This window comes from Oncorhynchus keta, chromosome 14 (genome assembly GCF_023373465.1).
Source record: "Oncorhynchus keta strain PuntledgeMale-10-30-2019 chromosome 14, Oket_V2, whole genome shotgun sequence".
Lineage (NCBI taxonomy): Eukaryota > Metazoa > Chordata > Actinopteri > Salmoniformes > Salmonidae > Oncorhynchus > Oncorhynchus keta.
Window position 1 is genome coordinate 53,891,772 of NC_068434.1, and position 26,352 is coordinate 53,918,123.

General features: G+C 41.8%; 1 protein-coding gene and 1 long non-coding RNA gene across 3 annotated transcripts in view; one reads left to right on the forward strand and one right to left on the reverse strand.

The window, feature by feature from the left end:
* Positions 1-2,877: 2,877 nt before the first annotated feature.
* LOC127907310 (uncharacterized) lies at positions 2,878-18,072 on the reverse strand. Its single transcript, XR_008064111.1, has 3 exons — positions 17,712-18,072; positions 4,418-4,549; positions 2,878-4,317 (listed from the first exon to the last, which is right to left on the reverse strand). It is a non-coding gene; the product is annotated as an uncharacterized LOC127907310 (long non-coding RNA).
* LOC118394119 (C-Jun-amino-terminal kinase-interacting protein 1-like) overlaps positions 10,068-26,352 on the forward strand; it is a 130,440-nt gene continuing 114,155 nt past the window's right edge. For both annotated transcript variants that reach the window (XM_052461917.1, XM_052461918.1), the window contains exon 1: positions 10,068-10,570. In XM_052461917.1, coding sequence (XP_052317877.1) covers positions 10,451-10,570 — 120 coding nt within the window. In that variant the 5' untranslated portion in view covers positions 10,068-10,450. The remainder of the gene's footprint in view (positions 10,571-26,352) is intronic.

Below are 26,352 nucleotides of genomic sequence, written 5' to 3' on the forward strand. Positions count from 1 at the left end.
ACACTCGTCGAATGTGGCAGTGCTTGCAAACTATTACAGACTACAAAGGGAAGCACAGCCGCGAGCCGCCCAGTGACACACGAGCCAACCAGATAAGCTAAATTACTTCTATGCTCGCTTCGAGGCTAGTAACACTGAAGCATGCAAGAATGCACAAGATGTTCTGGACGACTGTGTGATAACACTCTCCGTAGCCGACGTGAGTAAGACCTTTAAACAGGTTAACATTCACAAGGCCACGGGCCAGCTGGATTACCAGGACGTGTACTCCGAGCATCCGCTGACCAACTGGCAAGTGTCTTCACTGACACTTTCCATCTGTCCCTGACTGAGTCTAATACCAACATGTTTCAAGCAGACCACCATAGTCCCTGTACCCAAGGTAACCTGCCTAAATTACTAACAACCCGTAGCACTCACATCTGTAGCCATGAAATACTTTGAAATGCTGGTCATGGCTCACATCAAGACCATTATCCCAGAAACCCTAGACACTCCAATTTGCATACCGTCCCAACAGATCCACATTTCTGACCTGGACAAAAGGAACACCAATGTGAGAATGCTATTCAATCAATCAATCAATCAATCAATCAATCAATCAATCAAGTGTTTTTATGAAGCCCTATTTACGTCAGCTGATGTCACAAAGTGCAATACAGCAACCCAGCCTAAAACCCCAAACAGCTAGAAATGCAGATGTAGAATCATGGTGGCTAGGAAAAAAGGAAAGGCAGGAATCTAGGAAGAAACCTAGAGAGGAACCAGGCTCTGGGATGGCCAGTCCTCTTCTGGCTGTGCTGGGTTGATATTATAACAGTACATGGCCAAGATAATCAAACGTTCATAGATGACCTGCAGGGTCTTATTTATTTATGTATTATTATTATTATCATCAGTGGTTGTAGAGTGTGCAACAGGTCAGCATCTCAGGAGTAAATGTCAGCTGGCTTTTCATAGCCAAGCATTTAGAGTCTGAGACAGCAGGTGCGGTAGAGAGAGTCGAAAATATTAAGAAAATATTCATTACAGAGAAAGGATTTTATAGAATAGCATGTCATATCACTTAATCCGGCATAACCAAAGACACGACAACTGTAAGGTTACACCTCAATCAATCAAATGTATTTATAAAGCCCTTCTTACATCACCTGATGTCACAAAGTGCTGTACAGAAACACAGCCTAAAACCCCAAACAGCAAGCAATAAAGGTGTAGAAGCACGGTGGCTAGGGAAAACTCCCTAGAAAGGCCGGAACCTAGGAAGAAACCTAGAGAGGAACCAGGCTCTGAGGGGTGGCCAGTCCTCTTCTGGCTGCAGAACATAGGCAAGTTGTTCAAATGTTCATAGATTACCAGCAGGGTCAGATGATGATGACAATAATAATAATAATCAGTGGTTGTACAACTGGTCAGCACCTCAGGCGTAAATGTCAGTTGGCATTTCATAGCCGATCATTGAGTATCTCTACCGCACCTGCTGTCTCAAGAGAGTTGAAAACAGCAGGTCTCGGACAAGGTAGCACGTCCGGTGAACAGGTGAGTGTTATACGCAGGCAGAACAGTTGAAACTGGAGCAGCAGCATGGTCAGGTGGACTGGGGACAACAAGGACTCTTCAGGCCAGGTAGTCCTGAGGCATGGTCCTAGGGGAGGGAGGGACTTACTTACTTACTTACAGTCACACAAGATCTTGGCCCCCCAACACACAAACCATTGTGTGTTGGGCGGCAGGGTAGCCTAGTGCTTAGAGAGTTGGACTAGTAACCGAAAGGTTGCAAGTTCAAATCCCCAAGGTAAAAATCTGTTGTTCTGCCCCTGAACAAGGCAGTCAACCCACTGTTCCTAGGATGTCATTGAAAATAAGAAATTGTTCTTAACTGACTTGCCTAGTTAAATAAAGGTTAAAAAAAATTGCAGCATAAATACTGGAGGGTGAGACAGGAGGGATCGGGAGACACTCTTGTGACAAATGAAATGTAATTTCTGTATACCACCCCTACCTTGTCACAACACAACCGATTGTCTCAAATGCATTATGAAGGAAAGAAATTCCACAAATGAACTTTTAAGAAGGCACATTCCAGGTGACTACCTCATGAAGCTGGTTGAGAGAATACCAAGAGTGTGCAAAGCTGTTGGTCACTATGTATTATTATTCTAATATGTATTCATTATAGAATTGTGTCAGTTATTAATTATAAACCTTTAACTACGGGATCGATGTCCCTATACTGGGACGGTTAAGCTGATGTGCGCTAATATGATTGGCATGACGTTGTAAGTAACAGCAAACTTTCCAGGACATAGACATGTCTTATATGGGCAGAACACTTAAATTCTTGTTAATCTAACTGTTCTGCCCAATTTAGAGTAGCTATTACAGTGAACAAATACCATGCTATTGTTTGAGGAGAGTGCACAACAACAAAAAAAGTATCATGGCAACTGGTTTGATACTTTCACCTCTGAAGGTAAATAATGTACTTACATCCAGTAATCTTGCTCTGATTTGTCATCCTGAGCGTCCCTGATATAAAATTGAGCAGTTTTGTTTGATAAAATATATATTTTTTACAGGGTTCTAAAGTTTGAACCCCTGCTGTCTCTGGCTCCACACCCACCCTGCCCGACCATCTAGATGTGTGAAAGTCAGTGTATAAGCTAATGATCCATCATGTATGACATTCCTGGGAGTTTGTAAACTTACCATATCATTTTTGCATGTTCTCTATAGTTATGTACTTAAATGTATAAATTGAGGGTGGGGAGAAAAGAAAAGACGCATGTTTTTTTAATTATTTATTATCTTTTACCAAATCTATGTGTTATTCTCCTACATTAATTTAATTTAACATTTACACAACTTTATTTCCTTTCAAATGGTATCAATAATATTAATATCCTTGCTTCAGGTCCTGAGCTACAGGCAGTAAGACATTGATTTAACTGTGAATGTACTTTATTGCATATATTTTCCTCAAATAAAATGGAGCATACATAAATTAAACTAGTTTTACAATTTATTTATATTGGGTCTAATGTGGGTTTGTGAGAGATTCAAGTTTTGTAACAGACACAAGGACACAGACTTGTGTGGCAGAGAGAGAGTAAGAGTGTGTGCATGTTGTATTTTATTTTTCATTGTCAGCCACCATCTCTCCTAACCATGACCTCTCCGCCAACTGTGAGTAAGCACAACTACACATTTCCGTTGTGGGAAATAGATAACACAATCTGTAGGCCTATATATCCCCAATCCTAAAATAAAATGGAGCATTTCTGCTTCATTAAAAAATGAGGTCTGGAACTCCCTTCAGGCCATCTCTCTCCATTCCTTGGCCTTGGTTGCCTGATGGCTCACCTTGAATTGTATCGCTACATACATTCATTATGGATAACAATTGTCAGTTTGGCCTGAGCGATGTGGATGGGTAGCCAGGGAATGGCTTTGGTACATATTTTCTTTGCAGGACAATAAACATATTTGCTTGCCACTCCTGGGAGCCCTGTGCATATGTGAGGGTTGTTGGGGCCCTGATTCAGCTCCAGATGACAAAACCTACACACATTCCCAGAGTTGTTTTATTTAACTAGGCAAGTCAGTTTAGAACAAATTCTTATTTCAATTATGGCCTAGGAACAGTGGGTGAACTGCCTTGTTCAGGGGCAGAACAACAGATTTTTACCTTGTCAGTTTGGGGATTCAATCTAGCAAGCTTTTGGTTACTGGCCCAACTCTCTAAGCACGAGGGTGCCTGCCGCCCTTGTGGTTTGCAGGTCTGCCGACTTCCTTTTGGTCATTAATTTGTAATCAGAGAAATATTTAATAAACCAAACTGTTTTAACTGTGTGTGTATTTTATTGAGCACAATCCTCAAATAAAATGGATCATACATAAAATAAACAATGTATTTACATAGGGTCTAATGTGTGTGTGTGTGTGAGGAGGCATGTTTTTCAACTCAGAAAAAAGCACTCAGAATTTTCTCAAACTGTACAAATTATGCAATAGTTGTATGCAATATTATCGATCACACTTTGATTGGATATATATTTAGCGTAATTAGATAGATATTGATAATGGATATGTAGGTGTAGATATCTCCAATCCTTAAATAAAATGGAGCATTCATAAAATAAGTAATTACAATCGATTTACATTGGGGATGATGAGAGGGACTGTGTGTGCATGTTGTGTTTACTTTTCCTTGTCAGCCACCCATCTCTGCTTTGTCAGTATTGATAGGCCCAGTGCATGCACTTCTGGGTGAGGTTGTCGGGCAGTGGTGGAGTGCATGGCAGATCTGAAAGAGAGCTGCACAAAGTGACAGTAAGTATACAGTTCCACAACATGTTTGTGTGCACATCTGTTGGTTCGAGTGAGCATATGTGTATGTAATATAATTCTGAATTACCTGTATCCATCTGGGAATCCTCAAAAGTAACTCCCTTCATGGCCAGTGTAGTAGGAACTGGTGCAGCCGGTGAATTAAATACAACAGCAGAGGACTACTATGACTGCAGCTGAACTGCTGGGGGTGGCAGATCTAAAAGAGAGAGGCACACTTTTCTTAACTGACAATAATCATACAACTAAACATACTGAATGAGTGTCTTCAGGCTTAAAAATCCTTCTTTAATCTGTCTCTATCCCTTCATCTACACTGATTGAAGTGGATTTAACATGTGGCATCGATAAGGGATCATAGCTTTCACCTGGTCAGTCTTTCTCATGGATAGAATAGGTGTTCCTAAAGGTTTTTACAATCAGTATAGACTTATTTAGGTAAAGTTAAGAATGGAGGGGGGCATTACTTAAAGAATGGCAGAGTAATTACATTTTTTAAATTCATGTGCAGTCCAAATGACTGCTTTGGAGGTTCTAGTGTTAAAATGAACAAATGACTTTGTCACTGTGGTGGTACCCTAAAAGGCAAATTAGTATCTCATCCAAACAAAAGGTATGCTTTTGTACCTGTACTATCTTGTCCTCTGAGGTATACTATTGACTATTTTAAGGTACAAACTGCAAGAGTACAATTATGTACCTATAACTACAATGAACAAACATAAAAGCAACATGTAAAGTGTTGGTCCCATGTTTCATAAACTGAAATAAAAGGTCCAAAAAAATGATTGTCAGGAATGTTTTTTTAGAGAGATCTGCCTTTAATTTCCTGTACATTGGTCTATATACCTCACATTTCGTCATAAATGTCCCTCCTCCTCTCAGATTTAATCTGAGAGGAGTATGGAATTATGGTATGGGCAGGCATAATCTGCGGATAACAAAATACTTGCATTTTAACGACGGCAATTTGAGTGCTTCTACACCTGCATTGCTTGCTGTTTGGGGTTTTAGGCTGGGTTTCTGTACAGCACTTTGATATATCAGCTGATGTATTAAGGGCTATATACATACATTTGATTTGATTTGAATGCACAGAGATACTGTGACGAAATCCTGAGGCCCATTGTCATGCCATTTATCTGCCGCCATCACCTCATGTTTCAGCATGATAATGCATGGCGCAAGGATCTGTACACTATTCCTGGAAGCTGACAATGTCCCAGTTCTTCAATGGCCTGCATACTCAGAAGATGTCACCCATTGAGCATGTTTGGGAAGCTCTGGATCAACGCATACGACAGTGTGTTCGAGTTTCCACCAATATCCAGCAACTTCACTCAGCCATTGAAGAGGAGGCCACAATCAACAGCCTGATCAACTTTATGCAAAGGAGATGTGACGCACTGCATGAGGCAAATGGTGGTCACACCAGATACGGACTGGTTCCAGAAACTATGAATGATCGGCTATGAAAAGCCAGCTGACATTTACTCCCGAGGTGCTGTGACCTGTTGCACCCTCGACAACCACTGTGATTATTATTATTTGACCCTGCTGGTCATCTATGAACATTTGAACATCTTGGCCATGTTCTGTTATAAACTCCAACTGGCACAGCCAGAAGAGGACTGGCCACCCCTCATAGCCTGGCTAGGTTAGGTTCTAGGTTTTTTCCTAGGTTCTGGCCTTTCTATGGAGTTTTTCCTAGCCACTGTGCTTCTACACCAGCATTGCTTGCTGTTTGGGGTTTTAGGCTGGGTTTCTGTACAGCACTTTTTGACATCAGCTGATCTAAGAAGAGCTTTATAAGTACATTTGATTGATTAAAAAAAAGGTACAGTGCCCTCGGGAAAGTATTCAGAACCCTTGACTTTTTCCACAGCTCTACAGACAATTCCTTCAACCTCATGGCTTGGATTTTGCTCTGACATGCACCTTCAATTGTGGGACCTTTTATAGACAGTTGTGTGCCTTTCCAAATCATGTCCAATCAATTGAATTTACCACAGGTGGACTCCAATCAAGTTGTAGAAACATCTCAAGGATGAACAATGGAAACAGGATGCACCTGAGCTCAATTTCGAGTCTCATTACAAAGTGTCTGAATACTTTTGTAAATAAGGTATTACTGTTAGTGTTTTTTAATACATTTGCTAAAAAAAATGTAAACCTGTTTTTGCTTTGTCCTTATGGGTTATTGTGTGTAGATTGCTGAGGAAAATGTATTATTTAATACATTTTCAAATAAGGCTGTACCGTAACAGAATTTGGATAAACTCAAAGAGTCTAAATACTTTACGAAAGCACTTTATCTGTGACCAGCAGATGCCTATCTGTATTCCCAGTCCTTTTAAATACATTTATTTAAATTGACTGATTTCCTTATATGAACTGTAACTCATTAAAATCATTGAAATTGTTTGGAGATGCATTTATGGTTTTGTTCAGTATAAATGAGTGGTGGTCAGTGCTGTTTAAGATGAGGGACGACAATTTATTTTTCATGAGCATGGCCTTATTTCTATTACAGCATATTGGATGACTCATTCATATTCCATTCACCAAGTTCAATTTATGAGCTATAGGTTTAGGCTACTCCACGATACTCAAGTTTTCACTATACCCATCATGAGGTTGCTACAACCTAGCCTATGAATGAAAGTTTACAACGTATGTCAGGTCGAGCGACAAATTTGAGGTCACAGACAGTGACTTTCAATACCGCCTTGCACACTCTTGCCTGCATCTAGCTGATATAGGGTGTAATCATTTGTCCAACAGTTGCAAGCGAGAGTTTCTATTGGACAAATTCAGGCATGTTTATCCCCGTTTTGTTCCATTTGCTTCCGTTTTTCAACAGAAAAGGCAGAAAGAATACACCCTTGATCATGCATAAACAGAGGTCACTCTCATAACAGCCACATTGTATTCCTTCCCTTCTCTTCGCTTGTGGACATCAGCTGTATGTGACCAAACGAAAAGAAAAAAAGAAAACAAACGCTACACACAGCCTACATCGTTGACACCATATTATTTAAAGTAAGGTCATAGTCAGCATAGCTAATAGAACTAACACATTAGTAAACCCCTACAATCATGCAGTAACTTTAGTGTACAGTCAATAAGCAGTGACACCGGCGGTCCCCAGTCGCAAAAGTTGTAATACCAAAAGCTTACCTTGACTTGAAAGAGTTCCAGTGTTGTGTTGGAAAGTCATAGCCAGCTAGCTAACATAGCTTCCCTCTGTTTGAGTGTGGGGGTGTTCCAGTAGGCTAAACTAGATAGCTGCATTTGCTTGCTTCTCCTTCATTTTGGAATAAATTAATTTGTCTTTCTCTCTGAGTCAATTACTCACCACATTTTATACATTGCAGTGCTAGCTACCTGTAGCGTATGCTTTCAGTACTAGATTAAGTCTCTGCTCCTTTGATTGGGTGGACAACATGTCAGTTCATGCTGCAAGAGCTCTGATAGCCTGCTGTGTAAGTCCATGGAGGGGGGTGAGAACCATGAGCCTCCAAGGTTTTGTATTGAAGTCAATGTACCCAGAGGAGGACGGAAGCTAGCTGTCCTCCGGCTATACCATGGTGCTACCCTACAGAGTGCTGTTGAGGATACTGTAGACCTTCTTTGCAAAATAGTGTGTTTTAATCAGCTATTAGGCAATGTAATTATATTTAACACAGTTTTATCTAAAAACCTTTTAAAATGTTTTACATTTACATTTTTATGTATTTCACTGAGGAGGATGGTCCTCCTCTGAGGAGCCTACACTGGTATAAATGTACAAATGTACAAACCTTACAGGGAACCATGACAGTGGCAAGCATTTGTACCATGTTAGGAACACTTCGAAACCTTCATTTTCTGAGACTGTATGGTGAGATCTGAAAACAGCAGTTGGTGGAGGGCATCCCTAAAACATTGAAAAGTTAGTCACGTTTGCTGCTGAGAAGTGGGCCAAATTGCCAGCAGAAAGGTGCAGCAAGCTCAATGATGGCTACAAAAAGATTTTGTCTGCAGTTATCTTGGCCAAAGGCTGTGAAACCCAGTACTAGCAGCAGGCTGCCAATAACGTTGTCCATGCCATTTGCCTTTATTTTATAAATAAAACATTTAAATGTAAGTTTGCAAAAATAAAATGATCTGCTTTAATTAACATTCAGCTTATAAATGCTTCATAAAGCCTTCATAATGCCTTCATGAGCACTACATAAATGTGCTACAAAGCATCTATAACTGTATGTCATGCTTTTTAAAGGGTTCATAAATGTGGCCTAACTGTGTGACATAATCACCAATGTCAAGTGTGAAATAATCCACTATGTCGAATATGATAAAATTGTATTTTTCACATGCGGCGAATACCTTACCGTGAAATGTTTATTTACAAGCCCTTTACCAAAAAGAGTTTAAAAAGAGTTTTTAAAAAGTAAGTAAGAAAGATGTTCTAAATAAACTAAAGGAAGAATAGTAACACAATAAAATAACAATAACGAGGCTATATACAAGGGGTACCCGTAGTCAATATACAGGGCTACGGGTTAGTCAAGGTAATTGGGGCAATACTGTATGTAGGTTGGCAAGTAGCCTAGTGGTTAGAGCGTTGGGCCAATAACCGAAAGGTTGCTAGATATAATCCTCAAGCTGCCAAGGTAAAAAATCTGTTGTTCTGCCCCTGAACAACCCACTGTTCCTAGGCCGTCATTGTAAATAAGAATTTGTTCTTAACTGACTTGCCTAGTTAAATAAAGGTTAAAGACCTTATGCATTGCTAATAATACTCATAATAATAAGACTCATTGCTTACCACTGTCTCTCTGCTGGTCTTCTCCTTCTCAAGAACTTCTGCCTGAGTCTCAGTGACTGGCTCACTAGTACTAACAGTTCATTTTCCAAACATAATATATTACATACATTGTATAAAGCAGTTACAGGGGGTTATTAGAATGAAGTAGACGTTTAGATAGACATTATATTCACAAATGTATTCATGGTCACCTTACTGTAGCTTCCAATCATGGCATCTTGCTTTGAGAGGTAAATACATTCAATGATTTTGCCTTTGTCCTTGGTTTCTCTGTCAAAATATGAACATGAGCTAACTAAGTCCCCTGTAAGGTCTACTGAGAGCATTGTCTGCTGAAGTGATGTACCTCAAAGCTCTTAGACTTGTCCAACAACTAAAAGATAATCAAATCACATTTTATTTGTCACATGCGCCGAATACAACAGGTGATTTTCTTCCTTTAAATAACCAAACCAAAGTATTCTCTGATTAACTTAGATCACACAATAGATTATGTGAAATTATATTGTCAACATAATATGCTGCTCCTGCTTCTAGCTAGGAAGCAGGTACATATACACAACATTTAATATTTCAACAATATACATGGTGCTTGGTATTCCATTGTTCAATAAAATATGACTAACACACACACACACACACACACACACACACACACACACACACACACACACACACACACACACACACACACACACACACACACACACACACACACACACACACACACACACACACACACACACAGAGTTTTGTAGAAGGAATGAAGGTGACATGAAAGTCAGGGTTAATGGAGTGTACAACCCCCCCCTATCAGGAGATGAAGCAGATCCTCCTGTCTCCTTTCATCCATCTTGTTTAGAGCAAAAGGGAGAGAGGAGGAAAAAAGGAAAGGGAGAGAAGATGAGAATAACCCAAGCATGATCGATCTGCTCCATGAATAATTGAAGAGAGATGTGTTTTGGAGAGTTCTGTTCTCAGCCCAGCCAAGCCCAGCTCTCCTACAATGATTTCTCTTTCTACTCCTGCTTGTGACACAGGGCAGCAGTTTCCTGCAGTGCACCTCTCGCATAGTAAATCTGATGTACATCCGGGACAGTGTAAACACTGATGACTCGAAAAAGGCTCTCAGTGGGAGAGGGGTAGAGAGGAGTCGGTTATCTAATATAACTTTGCGCTGGCTGCTCCTGCCGCTGCTAACGACGATACTCCTATATTCCATTTCTGGGCTCAGGAACATTTAGCGCGACAGGAGGAAGGAATAACCAGAGCAGGGCTTTGAATCATATGCCTAACCTATCGACCCAGCTGAGCACACCTCCTCTCCTCTGTGAATGCACTCACTTGCAGCATGGACTCCGCAGGGGAAAGAGAGGAAGGGTGGATGGAAGACCAGTGGGAGAAATGGTAGGGCAACACAACATCTCTCTTTCCTATCCTAGGTCCTTACCACACTGGCAGAAACCTAGTAGAGAGCTGGGTGATCTTGTGTGTTTATGTAACTGCTGAAAATCTGTCACTCCCTATGCTTCGCTCAGTGTTGCAGCATAGGACAGGGATGCCCTTGAAGTAGAGCGGATGCATAGGAGAGAGGCGAGATGCATAGGAGAGATAGAAGAAAGCGAGAGAGTGGAGGTTGCATTATAGGTAGATGTAGTAGCTTTTATCATATAAGACACATGTAATTTAACTCTTGGGAGAATAAGAATACGGAATATGATGATATCACCAGGATGCTGGTATGTTGAAAGTGCAGACTTGCTGACTCTGTGTTTGTTGTTGTACGGTGTTGGATGTAAAGGTGACCCATTAGATGGGACTGTCCTTACGATGCACACCAAATGTAAGCAGCAAAGGTTGATGAATGAACGGTATGCCTGATTTGGAATTAAGATGTAAATTAGCAGGAGAGAGAGGCAGGCTGATGTGACTGTATTAATGAATCAATCATGTGTCTAATGCTTAAGATGGAGAAGCCATAAGTGGGATAATTTAATCAGCAAATGAAGGAAGATTCACAGCCATATACAGTATAATGTCAGTAATTGGGTAATTCAATAAATCACCCTAAGCAGATTCACTGATCCTCTTGACTGTGTTATGGTTTATTATAAATCTTACAGGCTTAGGGGTTTTGCTTGATTTCGTGTTCGATTAAATTTTCCATTTCGAGGTTGGTTCTGTTTGGGCGTGGCTGGCCCTGATTGGAATTATCCTCATTGGTCAGGATGTGTTCAAATCAGAATAATATGCTGCTCCTGCTTCTAGCACAATATTTACACAACATTTCATATTTAAACAATATGCATGGTGCTTGATACACCTTCTGTGTTCAATAGAATATGACAAACAAACACACACAGTTTTGTAGGTGGCATGAAGGTCAGGGTTAATGGAGTGTACACCTTACCGTGAAATGCTTACTACAAGCCCTTAAACAACAATGCAGTTCAAGAAATAAGCATTTTGCTACACCCGCAATAACATCTGCTAAACATGTGTCTGTGACAAATACAATTTGATTTGATTTGAATACAGTTAAAAAAATATTTACTAAATAAACTAAAGAGAAAAAAGGTATTAAAACAATAATTCAAAAGTAACAAGAAAATTACATAGCAATAACGAGGATATATACAGTACCGAGTACAATGTGCGGGGGTACAGGTTAGTCAAGGTAATTTGTAAAGTGACTATAAACAGTGGCAGCATTGTAAAAACAAAAAGGTGGGAGGGGGAGTCAATGTAAATAATCCGGGGTGGCCATTTTATTAATTGTTCAGCAGTCTTAATGGTTGGGGGTAGAAGCTGTTAAAGAGCCATTTGGTCCGAGACTTGGCGCTCTGGTACTGCTTGCAGTGTGATAGCAGAGAGAACAGTCTATGACCTGGGTGACTGGAGACTTTGACAATTTTTGGAGCCTTCCTCTGACACACCTAGTATATAGGTCCTGGATGTCAGGAAGCTTTGCCCCAGTGATGTACTGGACTGTACGCATTACCCTCTGCAGCACCTTATGGTCAGATGCCGATCAGTTACCATACCAGGCGGTGATGCAACTGGTCTGGATGCTCTCGATGGAGCAGTTGTAGAACTTTTAGAAGATGACAAATCTTTTGGGGACCCATGACAAGTCTCCTGGGGGGAAAAGGTGTTGTCGTGCCCTCTTCACAACTGTCTTGGTGTTTTTGGGCCATGATAGTTCGTTGGTGATGTGGACACCAAGGAACTTGAAACTGTCGACAAGATCCACTTCAACCCCGTCAATGTTAATGGGGGACTGTTCGGCCCTCCTTTTCCTATAGTCCATAATCAGATCCTTTGTCTTAATCACATTGAGAGATTTTGTTGTCCTGCCACCACACAGCCAGGTCTCCGACCTCCTCCCTATAGGCTGTCTCATCACTGTCGGTGATCAGACATACCACTGTTGTGTCATTAGCAAACTTAATGATGGTGCTGGAGTCGTGCTTGGCCACGCAGTCGTGGTAGTCTGTAGTCCTTCTGTAGCACAGTTGGTAGAGCATGGCGCTTGTAACGCCAGGGTAGTGGGTTCGATTCCCGGGACCACCCATACGTAGAATGTATGCACACATGACTGTAAGTCGCTTTGGATAAAAGCGTCTGCTAAATGGCATATATTATATATATATTATTATATTATTAATATTATTAACAGGGAGTATAGAAGGGAATAAACCACGCACAACTGAGACTCCCCAGTGTTGAGGATTAGCTTGGCAGATGTGATGTTGGCTGCCCTTACCACCTGGGGGCGGCCCGTCAGAAAGTCCGGGATCCAGTTGCAGATGGAGATGTTTAGTCCCAGGGTCCTTAGCTTCATGTGGGCACTATAGTGTTGAACGCTGATCTGTAGTCAATGAACAGCATTGTGCCCGCTTTCTTGGGCACAAGGACTATGGTGGCCTTTTTCGAAACATGTAGGTATTACATAATCGGTCAGAGAGAGGCTGAAAATGTCAGTAAAGACACTTGCCAGTTGGTCCTCGCATGCTTTGATTCGAGTACACATCCTGGTAATCCGTCTGGCCCGTGACCTGTTTAAAGGTCTTGCTCATCTACGGAGAGGGTTATCACACATTCATCTGGAACAGCTGGTGCTCTCATGCATGTTTCAGTGTTGCTTGCCTCAATGCGAGCATAAAAGATATTTAGCTCGTCTGGTAGGCTCACGTCACTGGGCAGCTTGCGGCTGGGTTTCCCTTCGTAGTCTGTAACATTTTTCAAACCCTGCCACAGGGTTAGTCAAAGCCAGTGAGTGGCATGTCATTAGTAAAGATTGAAAAAAGTAAAGGGCCTAGACAGCTGCCCGGGGGAATGTCTGATTCTACCTGGATTATGTTGGAGAGGCGTTCATTAAAGAACAACTAACTCTGTTAGACATGTAACTCTTTATCCATAATATAGCAGGGGGTGTAAAACCATAACACAAATGTTTTTCCAGCAGCAGACGATTTCAAAGCCGCATTGAAGTCTAACAAAACAGCTCCCACAATCGTTTTATCATCAATATCTCTCATCCAATCATCAGTCATTTGTTTAAGTGCCATTCATGATGAATACTCTTCCATATAAGCGTGCTGAGAGTCTGTTGTCAATTTGTTTACTGTAAAATAGATTTGTATCTGGTCAAACTATTTATTTTCCAAAAGTTTACTAAGGGTTGGTAACAGGCTGATTGGTTGGCTATTTGAGCCAGTAAAGGGGGCTTTACTATTCTTGGTTAGTAGAATGACTTTTGCTTCCCTCCAGGCCTGAGGGCACACACTGTCGTGTAGGCTTAGATTGAAGGTGGAGTGGCAATATCCCCTGTAATTTTCCATCCAAGTTGTCAAACCCAGGGGGCTTGTCAATAATCACATATAATTACATAAACACACACACAGGATAGATTATACATTGGTTACTAACATGATGCAATGAAAAGTCCCTAGTGGACTAACCCGATATGACGGCTTGTTACACAATGAAAGGGGGGAGAAAGAGCGGGAGAAGAAGAGACAAAGGAATTATCGTGCATACAGTTGAATAATACGCTCATCATATATATGGATATTTAGCACCCTGACAACCGCTCAGTCAGATTTATAAATGCCACACATATTTACGCATGTATGTCTTTGTTGTCTCGCTCTCTTGAAAACACTAGATCCATCTATGTGGAGTAATTCAAAAGAACATCTCTGGTTGTGTAAGTCTCTGGTTGTCCACCAGAGGTCACCATGCCCTTTGCAGTTGGAGTAAGTTGGTCTCAGAGTGTCAGAACAGTTCTTCCCGAGGTGTATTGATGGGGGGGGTCACCTTGGGGTCATGATAGGGGTTGCACCAAATGATTCATGTATTAGAATAATTTATTATGATTATGTTGTATTAATAGAAGGGGAAGGGCTATAAGACACCTACCCCACAACATGTATAGGGTCCTGGACTACAGATTAGCAATATGTATATGTATTATAAGGTTTAATATTGTTCACAGTTCTTTTCTAGTCTCTGCTTCTTATAAGAAACAGTCTGAGAGATGTGTGAGTTATTGCAGTCAAAACAGGGTGTCTGTGAGAAAGCGCCTCAAGGCTAAAAGAGATTAATAGACATAGAACCCTGCAGGGAGTGAAAAAGATAAGACTAGTCAGACATACCACTATAAAGCAACTTGGGCAGTGCAATATTACTGCTGAGCCTTTAGAAAACACTGGAACTATTGTCACTTCTGCAAGTTTGTAGAAATGTCTATGCATGGGATTGGTCTGATGAGTAGAAGGTGTTGACGTAGGCAGTTACATCACTAGGGGTTGACTGCAAGCAACTTGGACCCTTTCCTATTTTGCAGAACTTACTCAGAAAACATGCGAGCTATGTTCCCATTGTCAACTTCTGTCTGCAATTGCATTAATAAAGGTTTTTGATTGATTTACTTAAAGATATTGTCTGATTGCTGATTTCACCAATAAGCAATGATTGACAAGGAACACGAACCTACACAAACATTTGGTGAGCTTGTCGGGAGTGAGTGTCCACCCTGGTTGGAGGAGATTCTACACCATGGTGCCAGAGCTCCAAATTAAAGAAGCTAAGCAGACACCTGTTTAATCTAAGTCTGTAATTAATTGACATTCACTGGTGTGGTTTCCCTCTAACAAGTAAGTGACAGCTCACTCACTCTAAAATCTATACATACACTTTGAATATGACATAGTCAAATTCTGGATTGGAGAAATTACATAACGGCTATTGGTGAAATGCATGATTTCAATATATGATGAGTGAAATTAATGATTGATCATTTTCATTTTCATTTCGTGTGGTAATGTAGCTACCATTACTGAATACTAGTTATTATTTTTTTTGCGAGGTGATTCAGTAATAATCATCTATTTTATTTCGAGTGGTAATGCGGAGACCAATACTGAATACTAGTTATTTTGGTTTTGGAGAGGTGGTTCAGTAATATTAATCTCTTCTATTTTATTTTTGGTGGTAATGCAAGCGACCATTCCTGAATGCTAGTTATTTTATTTTGGAGAGGTGGTGCAGCGACCATTGCTGAGTACTCAGAATAGTTTTGCAGAGGTGATTCAGAATAATCTATTTTTACTTTGGGTAGTAATGCAGCGACCATTACTGAATACTAGTTATTTTTTAGGTAATTTAGCGACAATTACCCAGGCCACCTTGACCTATAGGAGGGTTGTTTATTTTTTATTTTTGTAAAAGTAATTCTGTGTGACATTTACCCAGTGAATGAGTTGAGTTCTTTATGAATTGTTGTAATTCTGTGTGAAATTTACCCAGTGACTGAGTTGAGTTGTTTATGAAAAGTGCATATGTTTCATGTGTTTGTTTGTCTGTGGATTATGGCAGGGTTTATTGGGTAATAGCCCAATGGTGGAATAAAAAGTTAGGAGTAGGACAGAAGTTATTTGAATAAAAGGTTGAACATATTTGTTAGTGAAACTTTCCTACCATGGGACATTATAGGAAATGTACAACCCTTAGTATACCAGTAAAATTATTACAAGGAAGTTCTGTAGAGATTTTCATAGAAAATTACTTTGTGATTCTATCACCAGGGGGAACTGGTGTTTATTATTTATTATTACCTTTATTTAACTAGGCAAGTCAGTTAAGAACAAATTCTTATTTTCAATGATGGCCTAGGAACAGTGGGTTAACTGCCTGTTCAGGGGCAGAACGACGGATTTGTACCTTGTCAGCTCGGGGATTTGGCAACCTTCCGGTTACTAGTCCAACGCTCTAACCACTAGGCTACCCCCTATGACATATTACTGTTACTCTACACCCTTAAGATATTATAATATTAGGAATTGAAGTCTATCATGCGGTTGTCTCTGTGAGGCCCGTGTGTGAAATATATTTGAGTTTAGTAGAACCATTTGCTATAGCCTGGACTAAGTGAGAGTAGAATTAGGATTACAGTATCACTCACTGAAAGGAGATAGAAAATAATGTATATAGGCATATATCTACATGTTACACCCACTTTAGGATAACCCTATAGAAATTGGGAAACACATTACATGCAGACTATCTAAATTAAAAGCCGTAGCACCATGGCACAGTCAAACCAGAATGAGGAGATAGGAGCAATGAAGCCTGTCACGCCTGTCGAATATATGCAAAATAAGTTTCCCGCTGTGGAATTTACATTCACTTTTAAGAAATGGCATGTTTGGGCAGAGATGGCAGGAGAAAATTGATATCCAATGGATGGTTCATTCAACAAGACTAGTTTGGATTTAGTCAAGGAGATAATTCAGACAAGAAAAATGGACAAGGAGAAGGGGATGAAGAAAAGTACTCTTGTATCAGAAACTGTGATAGGAATAATGATGCTGGAAGGACAGCTCTTCATGAACAAGGTGACCTACTGTGACCAAACTTAAGCCACAGCCCTGCCGCCGTATGAGAATCAACCCAGAGGTCCCCCGGGTGACTATACATAGATCTACCCTCTAATACCACTGACAGAAGAAAATGGAGAAGCAACCACAGCAGCAGCAGCAACAAGCAGCATGAGAACAATAGAATTGGATGAAAAAAGGAGGCACAGTTCCTGGAGGGAGTTTCCCTCGGCACTCCAACTCACTCCACAAAAAGGAACAGACTGGAAGACCCTAGACATATGGCCGCCTGTAGAAACAAACTAACTACTAAAGAAGTAAAAGAAAAATAGAAATTGTTACCATCTATGGGTGACCTATTCAGAGACCAGAGAGAAAGGGAAGAAAGAGAGAGTGAAGGAAAATAATAAGTTGTATACATTACAAAAAGAGAAGGGCAAGTTGATCGAAGATCTGCAGGTGCTAATTGCTAACAAGATTAAGGAGACAATGGACAAAGATGATGTGGACGAAAGTAAGAAGCTAAAATAGGAGGTCAGACAAGCCATGGATATGGTAAAGACAATACCAGAGGGAGATAGAATAGTGTGAAAGGAGGACTAGACACTGCACTGAAGAAGGCCCAGCTTGCACAGATCGAGAAAGAAAGTGGTGATTTTACTCACAATATGATGGCTGCTCAAGTTGATTCTACTGGCTCACCACAACCACAGTCTGGAGCTCCCCCAGAGTCACATCAGTCACACCTGTGAACCCGGTGCCTGCAGGGTATGTGCTTTTCACCACTCAGCATTATGGTGACCCACAAACATGGACTGGAAGAGGAGGTGGCCCCGCCAGAGCCCTTCGTGACTGGAGCAACACTCAATGCTGGACCTGTGGGCAGTTGGGGTATGTGAGTTCGCAGTGTGGGGGAAATGAAAGAGGAAGAGGTTACAACAGCGACAGAGGAAACTTTGGGCCTGGCAGAGGAAGAGGAACCTTTAATAATGCACATCCCGGAGTGTACTACCCACCATGGCAACAATAGGCTCCTCAACCACAGTACCACTCGCACGGAGCTGAAAATGCTCCAAAGGGGCCACCTATACCCTATGGACAAGGAGGACAAATTAATGACAGAGGACAGCCGTGGCCAATGGGAAATCAGAACACCAACAGTTCTTATTTCCCTCTGAGTCAACAATGAAGGCACCCGACTCCCCTGCTCCAGTGTTCCCAGTATGAATTCAATGATGAAAGAGAAGAACCAATGGTTACTCTTAATGTTAATGGACATCACCTACCATTTCTAATAGACACTGGAGCTCACTGTTCCTGTTTAGGCAAACCTGGACAAGTTGTTCGGGTTTCCCTGAGCAAATCATCAGTAACAATAACAATAACAATAATAAGGGGCATCGGGACAGCCTAGGAATGTGTATCGGACAAAGACTTGTTTGATGAACCTTTGCTTGACTCTGACATGGTGCTGTTCGTTGATGGTTCTGCTTATATAGATCAAAGCACAGGGAAGAAACATATAGGATTTGCTGTAGTTGATGTGAAGGTGATATTGAGGTTATACAGCCCCTACCAGAACAACAGGCAGATTTATTAGCTCTGAAAACAGCTTGTGAAATGGGGGAAGGGAAGACCCTTACTGTCTACACAGACTCAACATATGCTATTGGGGTTTGTCTGTCCTGGTGTGGGGTTTGGAGAGCAAGAGGGTTTACTAATACCACAGCCATACCTATTAAAAACAGACCTTAGTTTAAATCAACTGTTCAACATATGCGAAAACCTAACAAATTGGCTATTGTTAAGGTTGAGGCACACACAGGTAGGAGTGATTATGCTAGTATCGGTAACAGCATAGCTAATGTGGTGGACAAATTGGCTGCTTCCCGTTGCCACACACATGCATTCTATTTTTAGTTGTTTGTGTCATCTGAAGCTGCTGATCTTGAGAAACAGCAGCAGGCTGATATTCTCAATCACCAAGTGTGAGGGTGTGCTCTCTGTCCTAGGTCTGGCTTATGGCTACATCTTTTGTCTGGCATGCCCTGTTTACCGTCAACCATGATTTCTACTGTTTGCCGATTGGCTCATGGAGTGAGCCATTCGTCAAGGGGGGATATGGTGGAGGAGAAGATTTATATGGTGGAGGAGAAGATTTCGGCCCAATGGTTTTGCCCAAATTTGAATCAGCACGTTAATCTTGTAACTACCCATCCCGGATCCGGGAGTGTGGTCATCAACTACAGTAATTAGAAACTATTGTTAATTACCTTAACAAAGGTATTGGATGTACACCTCACGAGATGTTAACAAGACGACCCATGAACACACCAGGTGTTCGAGACCTATGACTGACCGACAGATATACATAACTGAGACACAGTGTGATCATATAGAGAACATGAAAGAACTAACCTCTATTGTCAGTTTTTCCACTCTCGCACTAGGAAAGCAACAGAACCAAACCCAGGTGAGGATCCAGATGCTCTGACCATCTGCGTATGAGACTGAGTGGAACTTCAAGTCCATAAAAGGAAATGAAACCAGCCAAGATGGATGGGACCCTTCCAGGTGACCATGGCAACACCAACTGCAATCCGGGTAGGGGAGAGGTCCGGCTGGCAATATCTGTCCCACTGCAACCACCTCCCAGAGTGGAAGCCATGGATGAGCGACTGGAGGGAGGGAGGGCAGGGCCCCGAGAACATCTGAAGAAGGAAGAAGGTCCAAGCCAAAGAACAGAAGCAGAGGGCCCAGACCAAAAGGCCGGAAAGAAAGATGAAAAAGAAGGCTCTAGCCAACGAGCAGAAGAAGGAGACATCATTTCACACTCACACTCAGGTTCTATAACTGTGAAACATAGACTACACTGGGTCTGGTGGTTTGTTTTCCCCATCATCCTTCCCATGGGTCTCCTTACTGGCGTAGCCACAGGATCCCCTGAGGGATCTGAGGAAAACAACAAATGGATACAAACGGTGAAAATATTTTGGGATATCAGAATAACAGGCCAGGAACCCAGATTTGAGTATTTAGAAAGCCTACATCAACCACTGAGTTGTCAGTTTGAGCCTATGAGAAGGACAGAGTTTGAATGTGTTTTTTAAAATACTTTATGCAGAGAGGTAATGAGAAACAACCTAATAGGCGAAGGGAGACCAAAGGACTGTTCTTTGGGAGTAGAACTGAGAAGTTAGCCAGGTATCATGGGACACATGTATGTTGGGGTGGTCACAAGAAGGGAGCAAACATACTTAATGTGGTAGAAAGAAGCAGGCAGATCCCTCTATGGCCTACAACTCACCTCAGGTGAGGTGAGTCAGGTTTCAACGGTAAGAACTATCCACTCTGTACGGTGTAATTATCCCAGCACCCACCTGTGTATAGAAATGTTAGGAAATGGAAGCTTGAGCATCAATCCCATACTGACCTCCCTAAGCTCGATGTCAACCCTTGCCCTGTGTCTTTGTAATGATGGAAAGGAAGGAAGATATGGGAGATACTAGAGCTTGTCATGTATATATGAGTCAACTGAGAGAAGAGTATAGTGATAGGAGAAACTATGCTAAAGTGGATTTTAGTGTGTTAGACTCACAGCAACAGGTGACAGGTGTAAAACTTTCCAGGGTAGAGGAAGGCATGGGAGCACCTTTTGGATAGATTTGGGTATGCAGTGACAAGGGGTACCTCACTTTACCTCCTGGATGGGGGGGGGGGTGTTGTTATTTGGGGAGAACAGAAATCTACATGTTAAGAATTCCGGTCACCAATCTTTTCAATGAGACAGGTAAAACCAACTCTGGGGAACTGAAGCGCGCCAAACGACTCATCCCAGACAATCAGGAAGCCTATGGTTATGTCCTACACCCGTGTGAGATTTTTGGTATGTCAGTCATACCCTCCTGCGGTGTGACTGTCCTAGGAAAGTGGGTAAACAATTTAACCTACTCTTTACAGGCCCATATGAATTTAACAATCCGAGGATTTAGCCAACTATAATTAGATGTCCAAAATCTGAAAGCAGTGGTCAGCTGCCATAAATTGGCTTTAGAGGAGGACACTGTAATGTACTAGGTATTGTTGATTCTGATAATTGTGTTATGTTCCTCCCTGATTCCTCTGAGAATATGACTACGATAATTGATAAGATTGCTGATCTTAGTAAAACTCTCTCAAAATCTGAAAAATCTGTTTTTGACAAAATTGGTGACTGGTTTAATGCTAAATTTGGAAATGTAATGGAGAAAGTTATGTTGACTTTGTTTTCAGTGTTTACTCCTACACTTGAAGGAGGCTTGGTGATTTTGGCTACTGTTTATATTTGTAAGAAAATGACTAACTGCTCTTGAACATGCTGGAGTGATCATGTTGGCGGAAGCTGATACAAATCGTATTGAAGGTGAGACTGGTGTATTTCTGGTTTCTCTTAATCCCATTGTCTATCCAACTCGTGCGGTTCTTCCCAGGACTCAGGAGGAATGGGAGTATAGACAGACTCACCCCACCCTAACAGCATTCCAGGAACCTCAGGAGTTGTTTCTCCCTTTACAGGCCATCCCTGTAATGAAATGGATCCAGGGGATTTGCCAAATCTGTTTGATTTCAGAGGAGAATATTATGATTGAAGGTGTGAGACTAATTAGTCAAAGGGGAGAATGATGGGGGGTCACCTTGGTGCCATGAAAGGGGCTGCACCAAATGATTGATGTATTATAAAAATGGATTATGATTATGTTGTATTAATAGAAGGGGAAGGGCTATAAGACCCCTCCCCCACTACATTTATAGGGTCCTGGACTACAGATTAGCAATATATATGCATTATAAGGTTTAATATTGTTCCACAGTTATTTTCTAGTCTCTGCTTCTTATAAGAAACAGTCTGAGAGATGTGTGAGTTATAGCAGTCAAAACAGGGTGTCTGTGAGAAAGATACTCAAGGCTAAAAGATATTAATAGACACAGAACCCTACAGGGGAGTGAAATAGATATAAGAGATAAGAGATAAGAGACTAGTCAGACATAAAGTAACTTGGGGAGTGGAAAATTACTGCTGAGCCCTTAGAAAACACTGGAACTATTGTCTCTTCTGCAAGTTTGTATAACTGTATATGCATGGGATTGGTCTGATGAGTAGAAGGTGTTGACGTAGGCAGTTACATCACTAGGGGTTGACTGAAAGCATATTAAAGCAACTTGGACCCTTTCCTATTTTGCAGAACTTACTCGGAAACATGCGTGCTATGTTCCCATTGTCAACTTCTGTCTGCAATTGCATTAATAAAGGTTTTTGATTGATATACTTAAAGATATTGTCTTAATGCTGATTTCACCAATAAGCAAATGATTGACAAGGAACAAGGAACCTACCCCAACAATACCACGCGGTGTTCAGCGGGCCTTATCCTTCACTCAGTTTGTTTAGACTAGATACCCTAGAGGTATCTATAGGGGTGAAAGGAAATAGTTATTTGTCTCTCGTCTTCGGTCAAGTTTCCTAGGCGAACAGTGCATAAACAACTGCAGACTGAATGTTCCTGTGTAGTCTTTTTCTTCTTCGAGAGAGTTTCAGAGTTGCTAACCATTTCGTACCTTTTATCTCACGCTGTCGGTCACGCTGGTCTTTAGTTTAAAACCATTTCCCATCTGTGTAGCCACCGCTTCACGCTGTCTGGTCTAGTAGAGTCTAACCATTTCAACGTGTGGATGTTTTCTGGTCTAATATGTTAATTTTTCAGCAAGTTCTTTTAAGCACTCGCCTTGGAGGTCGGTTCCATCCTGTTGTCACAATGTCTGTGCTCACGTGGGCGTGGTTACTGACTTGGCAAAAGTATTTTGATGTTATGGTATTATCTCATTTAGAAGGATAAAATCACATTTCATCTTCTCACAAACAGTTTCATATTTAATTATATAAGTTCCACAACATTTAGATGTACACTACTGTTCAAAAGTTCGGGATCACCTAGAAATGTCCTTGTTTTTGAAAGAAAAGCATATTTTTTGTCCATTGAAAAAAACATCAAATTGATCAGAAATACAGTGTCGCAAAGAAAGAAGGCAGAGTTGCAAAGAGAAAGCCATATCTCAGACTGGCCAGGAAAAAAACATTAAGATGGGCAAAAGAGAACAGACACTGGACAGAGGAACACTACCTAGAAGGCCAGCATCCCAGAATCGCCTCTTCACTGTTGACTTGAGACTGGTGTTTTGAGGGTACTATTTAATGAAGCTGCCAGTTCAGGACTTGTTAGGCGTTTGTTTCTCAAACTAGACACTCTAATGTACTTTTCCTCTTGCTCAGTTGTGCACTGGTGCCTCCCACTCTTTCTATTCTGGTTAGGCCAGTTTGAGCTGTTCTGTGAAGGGAGTAGTACACAGCGTTGTACGAGATTTTCTTGGCATGTTCTCGCATGGAATAGCCTTCATTTCTCAGAACAAGAATAGACTGATGAAAAGTCTTTGCTTCTGGTCTTTTTGAGCCTGTAATCGAACCCACAAATGCTGATGCTCCAGATACAGAACTAGTCTAAAGAAGGACAGTTTTATTGCTTCTTTAATCAGAACAACAGTTTTCAGCTGTGCTAACATAATTGCAAAATGGTTTTCTAATGATCAATTAGTCTTTTAAAATGATAAACTTGGATTAGCTAACATAACGTGCCATTGGAACACAGGAATTATGGTTGTTGATAATGGGCCTCTGTACGTCTATGTAGATATTCTATAACAAATCAGCCATTTCCAGCTACAATAGTCATTTACAACATGAACAATGTCTCCAATGCATTTCTGATCAATTTTATGTTATGTTAATGGCCGAAAAATGGCTTTTCTTTAAAAAGCAAGGACAATTCTAAGTGACCCCAAACTTTTGAACGGTAGTGTAAATCTGATAACTGGGGCATATACATTTGTGGAGTTACCATTATTTGGTTGTACCATCCTTAATGATATCATAAACAACGACTTATTTTACGTGATTATTGTCTCGAGCCCCACGAACCATTTACCACATTATTTACGTAAGAAATGTCCAACCTTTTTATGTTACAGTATTGCAAAGTATCTCTTTGTGGTAAAAAAGGGATTTTTAACTTCCATTTCTGCAGAGTGGGAGAGAGAGATGTTAAGTCATAAAACTCTGGTGGAAGAGAGAGAGGGGAGGGGGGGCCTGATCTGGAGCCTATGATCCTCACCCAAGAGGGACAGTAGGGTAGGCACTTGTTGGTGGAACGTCATGCCTAAAGTTTGCTAACCTTGCCAATGAAAAAAATATTAAAATAGTTTGCAATATCACTGGGTTTTTGTAATGTATTAGCCATCTGACTCAATGAATGGTGGAGCTGAGTTGGCCTTTTTGTCCAACATTATTTTTAAGGTGCTCCAAAGCATTTTTACTATAATTCTTTATATAATTGATCTTTGTTTCATAGTATAGTTTTGTTTTATTCTGTTTAGTCACATGAATTCTCAATTTGCAGTATGTTTACCAATCGGTTGTGCAGCCAGACCTGTTTGCCATTTATTTTGCCTCATCCCGCTCAACCATACAATTTTTCAATTCCTCATCAATCCATGAGGATTTAACAGTTTGTGTAGTCTTTTTCTAATGGGTGCATGCTTATTAGTAACTGGAAGAAGCAATTTCATAAATGTGTCAAGTGCAGTGTCTGGTTGCTTCTCATTACACACCACATGCAAACAAATATTCTTTACATCATCAACTTAGGAATCATTGCAAAACTTCTTGTATGACACTCTCATACACTATATTAGAACTAGCCTTTGGAACTTTCATTTTTCTAGATATGGCTACTGCATTGTGATCAAGCAATGCAGGTGTAGAAGTATGGTGGATAGGAAAAACTCCCTAGAAAAGCCAGAACGCAGGAATAAACCTGGAGAGGAACCAGGCTCTGAGGGGTGGCCAATCCTCTTGTAACAGGTTTCTTCTTCCTCCTCTGAGGAGGAGTAGTAGGAAGGATCGGAGGACCAAAATGCAGCGTGGTATGTATCCATAATGTGATTTAATGGAAAATGAATACAAAATACAAAAGAACAAGAGAATCAAAATGAAAACCGAAACAGACCCGAATGGTGCAAACACTGAAACGGAAAAATAATCACCCACAACTCAAAGGTGAAAGCAGGCTACCTAAGTATGGTTCTCAATCAGGGACAACGATTGACAGCTGCCTCTGATTGAGAACCATACCAGGCCAAACACAGAAATCCCAAATTATAGAAAAAGGAACATAGACTGCCCACCCCAACTCACGCCCTGACCATACTAAAACAAAGACAAAACAAAAGGAATTAAGGTCAGAACGTGACAGTACCTCCCCCCCAAAGGTGCGGACTCTGGCCGCAACACCTGAACCTATAGGGGAGTGTCTAGGAGGGCGTCTGTCTGTGGTGGCGGCTCTGGTGCGGGACATGGACCCCACTCCACCATAGTCTTTGTCCTCCTCTTAACCCGCCTCCGTGGCCTCTTTAGAGCGGAAACCCTCGGACTGGGGACCCTAGCCACGGGTCCCGAATGGACGGGAGACTCCGGCAGCACCGGACGGACGGGAGACTCCGGCATCTCCGGAGTGAAGGGCGATTCAGGCTGCACCGGAGTGACGTGCGATTCCGGCAGCTCCGGAGTGAAGGGCGATTCCGGTAGCACCGGATTAACGGACAGCTCTGGCAGCTCCTGACTGACGGGCGACTCTGACAGCTCAGGACAGACGGGCGACTCTGGCAGCTCAGGACAGGCGGACGACTCTGGCAGCTCAGGACAGACGGGCGACTCTGGCAGCTCAGGACAGACGGATGACTCTGGCAGCTCAGGACAGACGGGCGACTCTGGCAGCTCAGGACAGACGGGCGACTCTGGCAGCTCAGGACAGACGGGCGACTCTGGCAGCTCAGGACAGACGGGCGACTCTGGCAGCTCAGGACAGATGGGAGACTCTGTAGGGAGGAGACGGAGAGACAGCCTGGTGCGTGGGGCTGCCACCGTAGGCTTGGTGTGTGTAGGAGGCACCGGATGGACCAGACCGTGGAGGCGCACTGGAGGTCTCGAGCACCAAGCCTGCCCAACCCTACCTGACTGGACGCTCCCCGTAGCCAGGCTAGTGCAGCGAGGTGGAATCGACCGCACTGGGCTGTGCTGGCGAACCGGGGACCGGTGCCATGAATCAAAATGAAAACCGAAACAGTCCCGAATGGTGCAAACACTGAAACGGAAAAATAATCACCCACAACTCAAAGGTAAAACCAGGCTACCTAAGTATGGTTCTCAATCAGGGACAA